This window comes from Macrobrachium nipponense, chromosome 12, assembly GCF_015104395.2.
Source record: "Macrobrachium nipponense isolate FS-2020 chromosome 12, ASM1510439v2, whole genome shotgun sequence".
In the NCBI taxonomy this organism is placed as follows: Eukaryota; Metazoa; Arthropoda; class Malacostraca; order Decapoda; family Palaemonidae; genus Macrobrachium; species Macrobrachium nipponense.
This window is the reverse complement of record NC_087205.1, coordinates 71,664,125-71,675,255: the sequence shown is the minus strand read 5'-3', so window position 1 is coordinate 71,675,255 and position 11,131 is coordinate 71,664,125. Positions and strand designations below refer to the sequence as shown.

Below are 11,131 nucleotides of genomic sequence, written 5' to 3'. Positions count from 1 at the left end.
GTGTAAATTCTTTGTTTTAGATGGACTTCCGACCCATGAAATATTTCAGGTGAATGTTTTAGTGTCTCTTATAAAAAGAAATTTGATGTTTTTTCTTGCCTGTTTACAGTTTTTATTCTTGATTTTATTGGCATAGTTTTATTTTCTATCCGTTGGTTCATTAAAAATACATCAGAAGCAAAGGTGTTTACCTTACCCATGAGGAATTATCCCAATAAATACAACTTTGCAATGTTGTGTGCTGTTAACATGACATAGGTAATTGTTACCAAATTAGGCTCCTGTAATGGCAAGGCAAATAAGTAATGGCATACTGGTAGTTGTTTTCACAATAGTTTCTCTAGATGCTAGGAAATGAAGCGGTGTTAGGTTAACTGAACATATGTGAATTTGTCATGATGAGTCAATCCTGATGTTTATAAAACCTTGACTTTCATCCCCATGGTGTACTTGCATGTTTGAAAACTTATAAGAAATACTTGTAATATGTGATATCAGATCTTGTTAAAAAATACGTACTTGTGATATGTCAGGTCTTGTTCAGATATTTTTCTCTTATATAATAGATCATGTTTTGTAGAGCTCACTTACTAGTTTTTTAATTTTGTTAACCAGTTATTTTTTTAATTTTTTTTTTTTTAGAAAAATCAGAGAATATTGGGTCTGAGGGGGTCATAAAATAGAAATATTAACTTTTGATACAAGCTCTAGTTATTATTCCAAAAGAAAAATAGAATTACTTTGAAGTCGTCTATATTTTTGTGCAATCTTTTTCACTAATTTAAGTGATTTGTTTAACTACTAGGTCACAACCAATTGTCATGGACTCTCCGGGCCGGAGTGCTGCTCGTTTCTACAATTCTAGTGACAAAATGTACATTCTCAAAACCTTGACCAGTGATGAGGTTGAACAAATGCATGCCTTGCTCAAAGAATATCATCCAGTAAGTAAAAGTCTTTCTTCTAATCATATTACAGTATGCTGTTCTTGAATTATCAATATTTATTTGTTTCCCATATGTTGTACAGCGTATAAATTTCTGTGTTTCGTATGAGTGTTGCTTCCTACGATGGGTTGTGTTGGAGTGTGCATAAGTGTAGGTGATAATTGTGACTCCAACAGTTTTTACTCTGGGTGAATGGTGTTGTATCATTTATAAATTATATTCGTTCTATAATGGATATCTTGGTAATAAAGGCAGCTGTAAATAGCTAGAACTCACGAATAGTTGAAACCCCTATAAAAATGAGTAAAACTGCCTATTTTGTTTGTTAAAACTCAAGAAAACCCCACTAAAAATGTTTATACCTAGTTTTTTAATAGTTTTATCACAAAAAGTGCATATTATAATTAAATTGATATAAAAAAAACAGAATTTATGGATATTTCTCCCAGAAAAATACTGCGAATAGGCAAATGTTCTGCGAATAATGGGGGTTTATGTTCCAGAGAGAAATCCGCGAATATGTGAGTCCGCTAACATGTGGGTTTCACTGTAATGTAAAAACAATTAATGGGTTCCAGACCCCCAGAAATATTAAAATATACATTTTTATACATTCAACTTACCTGTCAGATATATACATAGCTATTACTCCGTCGTCCGACAGAAATTCGAATTTCGCGGCACATGCGGCAGGTAGGTCAGGTGATATACCCCCCCGCTGCTGGGTGACGGGAATAGGAACCATACCCGTTTTCTAATTCATATTTTTTCTGTCGCTTGGAATGTAAACAACGTTTGCAGTTCCTCCTGATGGATTTCGTGTTTCATCGTCATCGATTCGTAATGGGCTAACTTTTAACGGGCTTTAAAACTTATTTAACAGGGAAGTAATGGATCTTTGGTTCGGCATACGCTTTTGTTAACTTTTAGAATTTTTGATAAAATTACTTCGAAAATTTCGAAGATTAGTGACGTGTAACTACCGAAGTTTTCGGCGGTAAGACACTCATCCACTTTCACGAAAGTGAATACTTATTACTTTCATGAAAGGGAATTACTTATATTTATTCATTATACAAATAAGTGTTAGAGTTTGATTGAGGAAATGTATATCTTTCTTCCTAGTTGGGGAAGTCAGAAAAAGTAAACTATCCTTTAGAAGCTTTCTTATTAGCTCTTGTGTTAATGAGCAATTATAGTAGTAACAGTACTAGTAGTTGTTGCATCCTCATCACCTTCTTACTAACGCAGAATCTACATATCATATTTGCAAGTTTTGTACTTAGGATATAGTTCAAATGCGAACTCTTAGAACGTAAAGAAGTGAATATAGTGTTCCCCCATTACAATGGGGGAGGGTGCCTCTGATCGGCTCTGTCTCGTTCTCAGGTCTAGACCTCTTGCCAAGCTCACAAGCCCAGAGGAGAAGCAATGGAAGAATTTGGCGAGGGTCCGTGGCAAACCTCGATCGACGATAATAACTATTAAAGTATGTCTAACATTTATTGCAAAGAGTTGTGAGAACCTGCGAGAAGTCTTCTTCACAGATCTCTTAGCAAGAAGAAGACGAACAGTCTTCCTGTAGACTGCTTCCTTTTCCTCTAAACCATGCCATAAGGAATCATAAGCGCCAGCCAGACGCCTGGCTCTAACTAGAAAATAATAGTTAATAGATATACCTTAGAGCAAATTATGCTTTCCTACATAGAGCTGGGAAGTTACTCAGTCCCTCGCACTGGAGTTGGTCCTTCGTTCAGATTCAGGAAAAAAGGGGGGGGATACAGGAAGAATTAACCGAGGAAAGAATAATTCCCCTTCCGATATACTCGAATTAGAGGAAAATTGAGAAGAACATCCAACTATGGAAGTACTGTAGAATTATAGGATTCTTACAGCACCTCTTCTTATTTTGATATCGAGATTTCATGACCACGGTTTGCAAGGTAATGGGCCATAAAGGCTCCAGCCAGGCTTTAACCAGGCGATAGGCGCCAGCCAGGCGCGAGGCGTCAGCCAGGCGCGATCGGCGCCAGACAGGCGCGAAGGCGCCAGCCAGCGCGAACGCCAGGCGCCAAACAGGCGCAAGACATCAGGATCTCCAATTTCTCAGTATTTGGAGATAGACTTTCCAAGAGTTTCCTCTTTGAGAACTGACACAAGATCAGTTTTTTTTCCTGACAGGGGACCAACAAGTTGTTGCACAGGCGGCCGTGGCCCTTGTCAGGATTAACTGAAATTGCGGAAGTCTCTAACAAGAACAGACTTCTCATGTCAGGTAATATAGTGTCGCGTGAGCGACTTCTTTCCTGGCAAGAGGAGTTGCTTTTTGGGAGAAACTTTCTTTGCCAGATCAACCCTCTACTGACAATTATTCTAGATACGCACAGGAGAACTACTAGTACGTGTCAGGAAAGTGGGTTCTTCTGCTTTATAGACATTTACATGGTGAAGAGAACCGATATCTTTAGAGGTCTCTCGCTTTCCTCAACCTTATGAGACAAGTGATAGAAAATATATCGGACCAATAAGTTAATCTGGGAGTGCAGGTTTTAAGAAAAGACCTTGGCAACCCCTTTTTTATTGCACGTTTCGGCTAGTCCCTTGAACCATGCAGCTCCTCTTTCTCCTCTTTCAAATTGTTATTAAGCAGGATGTTTATATTATCCTACTTCCTATGTAAACATATAACAAGGAGACCTTGTAATGTTTTGGTACTGGAAAAGACTCGTAGGAGCTCTCAGTATTGGTTGAGAGGCTCTTCAAGTATCTGAACCGTACATTACGGCCTGATGTCCTAGGATAGGAATCTTGAATAATTCTCCTCGATCCTGGATCAATTATTAGGAGAATAGGATAATAATAATTTGTTGTTTTGCAGAATAACGATGATAGAATTTTCCATTCTCTCGTTACCAGGCACGAGGACAGGAAGAAAGAATATAAGAGAGAGGTAGCAATATACGCCATCTTTATGTTATAGAAAGGGGAATAAATTATTTACTCTTTTTCCCCTAAAATATAAACTCTTTCTACAGAATGTAAGACAAAGGGCGTCAAAGAAAGAGAGGATAATACGTTATGCCTCATTTTAGACTTAGAGAGGTTGGATTCTCAGAGGTCACGTTCTTCTCACAGCAGGTTTTGGAAGTCTTTTCAAGACAGTCTGAATATTCTTTCAGCATCTATTTTAAATGGACCTTAACAACCTCTCCACTCTGAGTCTGTCTGCGTGCAGACTGACCAGAAGTGGACTTGAATTAGAGGATGTTTCAAGGTAAATGACAGTAGTCATGGATAAGACATATAATTACTGCAGATCGTGCTATAGGGAATGAGGAAACGTCCTCTTCCGATACCTCTGTGAACCACATAGCGGAGTTTTCTTCTTTCCCTTTTAGCAGGGAAGAATTACCTTGTATATATCTGCTATCAAAGAACGCAGTAAAAGGCTATACTCTGTCTCTATAAAGGAATTGGAGATAGCAGAGCATTAAGATCTTCGTTGATCTTAAACATACCTCTATACGACAGCTAGGAATCTTGATATGTTACAATGGGATCCTATTTGGGCCTCGATTCTGTGTTCTGACAAGATGGAACTGCTCCTCATCAGTGTTTCTCTTGGTACTAATCGACCAAAAGGACGAGTGAGATTTTGGGCTTGGAATCTGGAATCAAATTCTAGAAAGACTCGGCAATGGGTTCCTGCCAGCATGGTATGTTTGGCAAAAAGAAGCTAAAACCTTTTATTCTGGATCAACGCTTTCAGAATAAAGGATCTTTAGTCCGTGTCATCTACAAAAGAAGATAGTTTAAACTTTGCTGACAGAGTCTTTGGAATACGATGAGGGCTCAAAACTACTTCCCTTCAGAAGGTTCGAAGAGATAAATTTAAAGAGCTAGAAATCGGGAATCCTCCCAATTTCAGCTCAGTCTCTCCTTAGACTTCCAGGTTCTTTCTCTGCCTTCGTGCAATAGGATAGGGAAGATTTTGCAACGAGAGAAATCATCAAACATGTAGGAAGAAGTGGTCATATTAGCAACGGAAGTGTCAAGTATGATCCTCCTCGAGAAGATGTCTTCTTGGCCTATTAGATTTTCTATTCCGTCTACTGCATGTAGCTGACTAAATTAACCTCCCTTGTTGCAGAGGCCATAAGCTCAAAGTGAAAGAATTTCTTCCACCCTTTTCCATTCTCCTGATAAACGATTGTGGATGTTCAGACTTTCGGACAATGTAGCGCCAATCAGGCGCCAAATGCCAAACAGGCGTAAAGACGCCAGAGCAAGACAGTCCAAATAAACACTGTCATTGTCTGATGAGGAGAAGGAGTAGAGGCCTCCAATCTGGCGCAGATACGCTAGAGGCGCGAATTAAATCAGGCAAATAAAGTGTCCGAGGTGGACATCGCCAGTTTTCATTGAGACTCTTTAACAAGCTCAAATCTCCAGCAAGTGGGGAGAAGTCAGCCAGGCGCCAGGCGCGAGGAGCTAGCCAGGCGCGAGGCGCCAGCCAGGCGCGAGTGAGGCGCCAGCCAGGCGCGAGACGCCAGGCAGGCGCGAGGCCCCAGCCAGGCGCGTGACGCCAGGCAGGCGCGAGGCGCCAGGCTCCAGCCAGGCGCCAGCCAGGCGCCAGCCAGGCGTGAGTGAGGTGCCAGCCAGGCGCGAGGCACCAGCCACAGGCAGGCGCGAAGCGCCAGCCAGGCTCTAGGCTTCATCCAGAAGAGATCTGTTTCAAAGAAAGCCCTGGTCTTCTTTGGAACAGTGGAATCTCTAAAGCACTTCTTGAGTAACTTGATGATTCCTTCAAACAGCTAAGAATTAAAAGCGCTTGAAGTGCGAGCTTTTAACAGTTCTTGTTCTTTCCATAACAATATGTCGTGAGAGTCATATTTAGCTGTAATAACAGGAGATGCAACTCTGTGTTGACTTCTCTTTGCACGAAGGAGATCAAGTGGGCCTATGAGAGATCCTTCTCTCTTTGTTATACGTGTCCACGGATGCGTTGCTGGGATAGGGAGCCGACACTGATCCTTAACTAGTGAATTAAAAATTTTTTTTTAACATAAGTGTATTATTTTCTGGGGTTATTTGAAATGAGTTTGGGGATAGCTCAAAATTCAAATTAAGCCTCAAACCCTCGTGTTAGGATCAGGTGATCGGGATCGGTGTTGTGCTCCTTAAATTATGCCAATAGGCATTGGTGTATTGTCATGTAAGTGGATAAGACCCATTGACAATGACCACTAGATTCTGTCAAGTAAGTGGATAAGACCCCATTGACAGATCTACAAGAACTCTTAGCCATAGGTCATGTCCTCGCTGAGGCTCTTGAGACGAAGCAGACTACTAGCAATAGCTAGGAAGTCGACCCTTCGTCTAAACACATAGGAACCAAGGTTTTATTTATTTATTACCTACAACGTATGTTGTTTACCTGTCTATTCAGTAATAGCTGTCTTTTACCCTCCACCAATGGTGTGAATCAGCTATGTATATATCTGACTGGTAAGTTGAATGTATAAAAATGATATTGTTATGATACAATAAAGTTTTATACATACTTACCTGGCAGATATATACAATTAAATGGCCCACCCAACCTCCCCTCAGGAGACAGCTGGAAGAAAAAATATGAATTAGAAAACGGGTATGGTTCCTATTCCCGCCACCCAGCGGCGGGGGGGGTAGATCACCTGCCGCGTGTGCCGCGAAATTCGAATTTCTGTCGGACGACGGAGTAATAGCTATGTATATATCTGCCAGGTAAGTATGTATAAAACTTTATTGTATCATAACAATATCATTTTATAGGAAATAAACAGTTTTACATACAAAAAACAATGAGAAATAAGTATACAGGCAGTCCATGGTTATTGGCAGCGGTTCCGTTCCGGGGGGTGTGCCGATAAACAAAAATCGCCATTAACCAAAACTGCAATTTGTGGCGTCTCTGCTAGGTATGCTTTGGCGCCATAACTCTATTATAGGTGCTTTATGGCGCTAATAACCAGAATTCGGCCTGTTATGGCACCATAAATCGCCGATTTTGTGGTGCTAGACAAGCCCCATAAAACTGGATCACTGATAACCGGGGACTGCCTCTAAATGATTAATGAAATGAATAAATGAACAATTAACATCACTCTTACCTTTATCGAAAATGCTTGTTAGCGTATGGAAGACAGAGAGTAGGGGAGAGGAAGGAGGAGAGGTTATTGTTTGGAAGGGGAATCTCTCTCCAGAAGAACTTCAGGCATCAAAGACCTGTGTGGGCTTACTTCTTTTCATTTTTTACTGGCACTATTTGAGATTACTTCCTTACTTCATTTTTTTACTGACACTAGGACCAGCTTGAGAATTACTGGACCCCTGTTGCACAACAAAACTGTTCAGAGACTTTTGTTTCTGGCAGTTCTTGAAAATTTTCCTACAGTTGAATACGGCATTTTCATTAAACATGTTGGAGGCACGGATTACAACTTCTTTGATGGAATGATAATTCTCCACAAAATTTTTTTTACATCATTCCACCTTGCAAACATGTCATTTATATTATTATAAAGGATTAGTTTATCCAGACCTCTGAATCTAACAATGGCTCTTCTCAGGCTGGTTTCAAACATGTCCTTAATCCCTGAAGTAGACATATTATTGTATGCCCATTCCTTTTCTGGATTTTCAAACCAGCATCTGCTAGCCTTAAATTCACTAACAGCAGCGATTGTTGTAAGCATTTTCTCATTGAGATTGGCATGCAACTTCCTCCAACACTTTGTTATGAGTTCTTTCTCAAATTCTATAGTTTCTCTTGCCTTGATTACAGAAGGGTTAAAACTAGGAACTTTCTTTGGACCCATGATGGCTTATTTAGCAGTTTCAACAACTAACACAAAAGCAGAATGGCTCACAAAAGAAGATGGAATGCTTTGTTTTTGGCGCTTGATATGGAGCCTGATCACACGCTGGGCCCCGGATGGAGCGTTTCCGAGTATACAAAAACCGAAGAAATGTACAATAACCAGGACAAAATTTTGTTGACAAAAGTCTATGAAAACCGAGGTTTGAATGTATCTCATTAATAAAAAAGCAAATATTCTATAGTTTGTAGAAATCTTGTACTACATTACACGTTGTATTTAAGGCACTTGCAAGGAAAATAGAGATTTTGGAAGAGTTGTGACCACAGTATGAAGATTCACAGCTGGATTTCTTTGGAGGTCACATAAGAAGTGAATTTGCCTTGAGATATAAGTTTGTAGAGGCTAGAAAGTAGAATTAGATCTCAAAGATTTGCGTGGCTTGGTAGTGTGATGAAAAGTAATTAGATTGGAATTAGCAGGACAAAGAAGAGAACAAAGGTAAAAAATGCACGTAACAGAAAAGAACAGAGAACCCACTTCATGTGTTATACCATTAAAGGATATGTAATCTGTTTTAAAAAATTATTGATAACAGTGATGGTGATGATGAATTCTTATGTGTTAACATCAGATAGTTTGAGACAATTACAGCAAAAGTTTATGATGTTAGTCCACATTGGTGTTACATTGGAATGTAAATAACAACTAACGTATAGAAAAATATCTGCTCAGCTATTATAGCAATACAGATGGAGTTTATGTTTCAGCCTTAATTTACATTCAAATGAAAGAACTCATGTAATGGATTAATGCTTTATGTAGTTTATGTACCTCAGAATTATTTAAGAAATGGGGGGACAAAACAGAAGTAGGAATAATAACTTCTTATATTAAAAAATATATCAAATGGAAGATATGGAAAAACAAGAAAAGGGTATAAAATTAATTTATACAATAATTTATTAAAACGTTCTAAGAGATATAAAAGAAAGCAGTTGGAGAAGCTGTTGAAAATTATAAAAAATATGTACGTACCATAAAGGCTTGAACTTCAGACCAGGTTGTGGGTAGTCCATTGTAATTCATACTTTTACTGGTCTTGTAGTATCCATCTGCTTGTAAGAAGCCTAGGAAGTGTTATGACTGCATATACTACAGTATTGGTGAAGGTGATCCCTAATAAAGTCCTTAATGCACAACCTGGTTGTAAGTCTAGGCCTGCTTGTAATTGTGAATTTCAACACCTTTGCTCACTTCCTTCTTTGTAATATTTTTATGGTTTGATAAATTACTTTTACTAATATTTTACTAATATTTTACTCTGCTTCCTGTCCCTTTGTATCCTTGATTCTATATACAGAATTTTTTTTTCTTTATGACTTGTTATTCTTTTTATTTTTTCATAGCTTTCTACTTAATATATTTTTAGATTAATTTGCTCTAGGGCCTTCTGGTTTATGTGCAATTCACAGTTTGCATGTCTTAAGTTATTGCACTCTTTAACCTTCCTTACTAGTAAATTTATGTGCATCTGTATGATGTTACACTAAGGTATTTCATGTTGAATTAACTAAAATTATTTTCCATTTTTCAGTATGTAGTGGGTCGTCATGGCAAAACTCTTTTACCACAGTACCTGGCTATGTACCGACTGACCGTAGAAAACATGGAGACCTATTGTGTGGTTATGAGAAATGTGTTTTCAACGTTCCTTCCAATACATAAGTATGTATATTTGTTATTCTTTTTTATGTTTTTGCTTATGTAGAGGTCATTAGAGATAGCCATCTGTTGTGGTGTTAGGTTCCTTATGTGTATGGTTCTTTTACTTTATGTTTTTCATTTCACATGATGCCCCAATTTCAATTTATAGCCATTTAATTGATTGATGATGCATATTTTATTACACTGCAGATTGCCTGTAACTCCATGGTAGGCCAAGTTTGTTGAACTGCAAGCACTTTTCTACAGAACATTTAGTTTTCTTTGAAAATAGCTGCTTAACAGAACTACAGTAGTTGTTTACCGATAAAGTTAGTTGATGAATCATGCTTAGATATTTGTTTGCTAAACTGCTTCAAACTTGTTAGTGATAAATAGCCAAATTCCATACTAACTGCACACAGCCACACTAACTAAGTAGATCCTCAAAGAAATAAGACCTGACCATGCGCAGATCACACTCAGTTTCCTGTATGGTGTCATCACATTCCTTGTGCTAAATTTCTATGAGAAGAGAATGGAGAATGGAGAAGGGAGGTGGGCAATAACAGTTTCGGGTTTTAATGTGAAAACTTTATTTAAATCTGCACATCATAATACAGGCAGTCCCCGGTTATCAGCGGGGGTTCTGTTCCGATGGCTTGATGGTAAGCGAAAATTGCAGATGACCTGTGCTTATCAGCGTGAAATTTGGCGCTGATAATAACTGGTTGATGGGACTTCTGTTAGGTATGTATCAATGTCAATATTCTATTATTGGCGCTAGACAAGCACCATAAAACTGGATTGCTGATAACTGGGGGCTGCATGTAGTTTGAATCAGATTAGAAGGGAGGATGATTACAAAGAAACCTTAAAAGAGAATAGTTGGACCATCATACAAGGAGTCCGTTTACTCTGGATATGGTGTAATTGAGCAATAATTGTATCACCCAGAATAATGGGACCATCCATAAAGCAGTAGATATGTAATGGAAGTCATAAATCCTGAAAGTGCATCCATACTGCAGTAAAAATATATGACCTGCTGCTACAATTGGTCCAAATTATGCAGTTACTAAAGCCTGGAAAATATGCGCTGACATCTCTCATGTGCCTTGATTTTGACTTGCAAAAGGTCCTGTTGTGAAATATTTTTTAAAAGCTTGAGAAATCAAAGCCAGCAGACAGACTCTTGACTTTGCTCTTCCCAGATTTTTCAGGTTAGTGACATAATGTTGGTACATAACCTGATTAGGCAGTTTCAGGTGCTTTGAAGCCTTGTAAAATTTCCCAAAACTCTAAAAAGTTGGTGTGCATGTAGTAGCTTTCCTTGCTAAACCAGACACCGTTCGCTAGTTCAACAGATGTTGTCTTACCCCTTGTTCAAACCATTTGAAAACAGTAGCAGCTCAGGATCTGGAGGAACTATAGAGGCTTCCTTGAGTGGATTCTGGTGGCCCTACCTACCACCAGTGGAGATCATGAAGTACTGCCTTTATTTTGAGGATCTGGGCATAAGGAGATAGTGAGGTGCCCTTCCAACATTAGGGTAACTGAAGTTGGAGTGTATACAGAACTAATTGTGAGGAACCATTTTCGTCAGTGACGTCAGATAAT

At 38.8% G+C, this 11,131-nt stretch overlaps 1 protein-coding gene across 1 annotated transcript in view; it reads left to right on the top strand.

Moving 5' to 3' along the window:
* Nucleotides 1-784: 784 nt before the first annotated feature.
* Nucleotides 785-11,131, top strand: part of LOC135224598 (phosphatidylinositol 5-phosphate 4-kinase type-2 alpha-like) — a 155,442-nt gene continuing 145,095 nt past the window's right edge. Inside the window, exons 1-2 of the mRNA XM_064263755.1 lie at nt 785-944; nt 9,405-9,535. Of these exons, the coding sequence (XP_064119825.1) occupies nt 822-944; nt 9,405-9,535 (254 nt within the window). The 5' untranslated portion in view covers nt 785-821. The remainder of the gene's footprint in view (nt 945-9,404; nt 9,536-11,131) is intronic.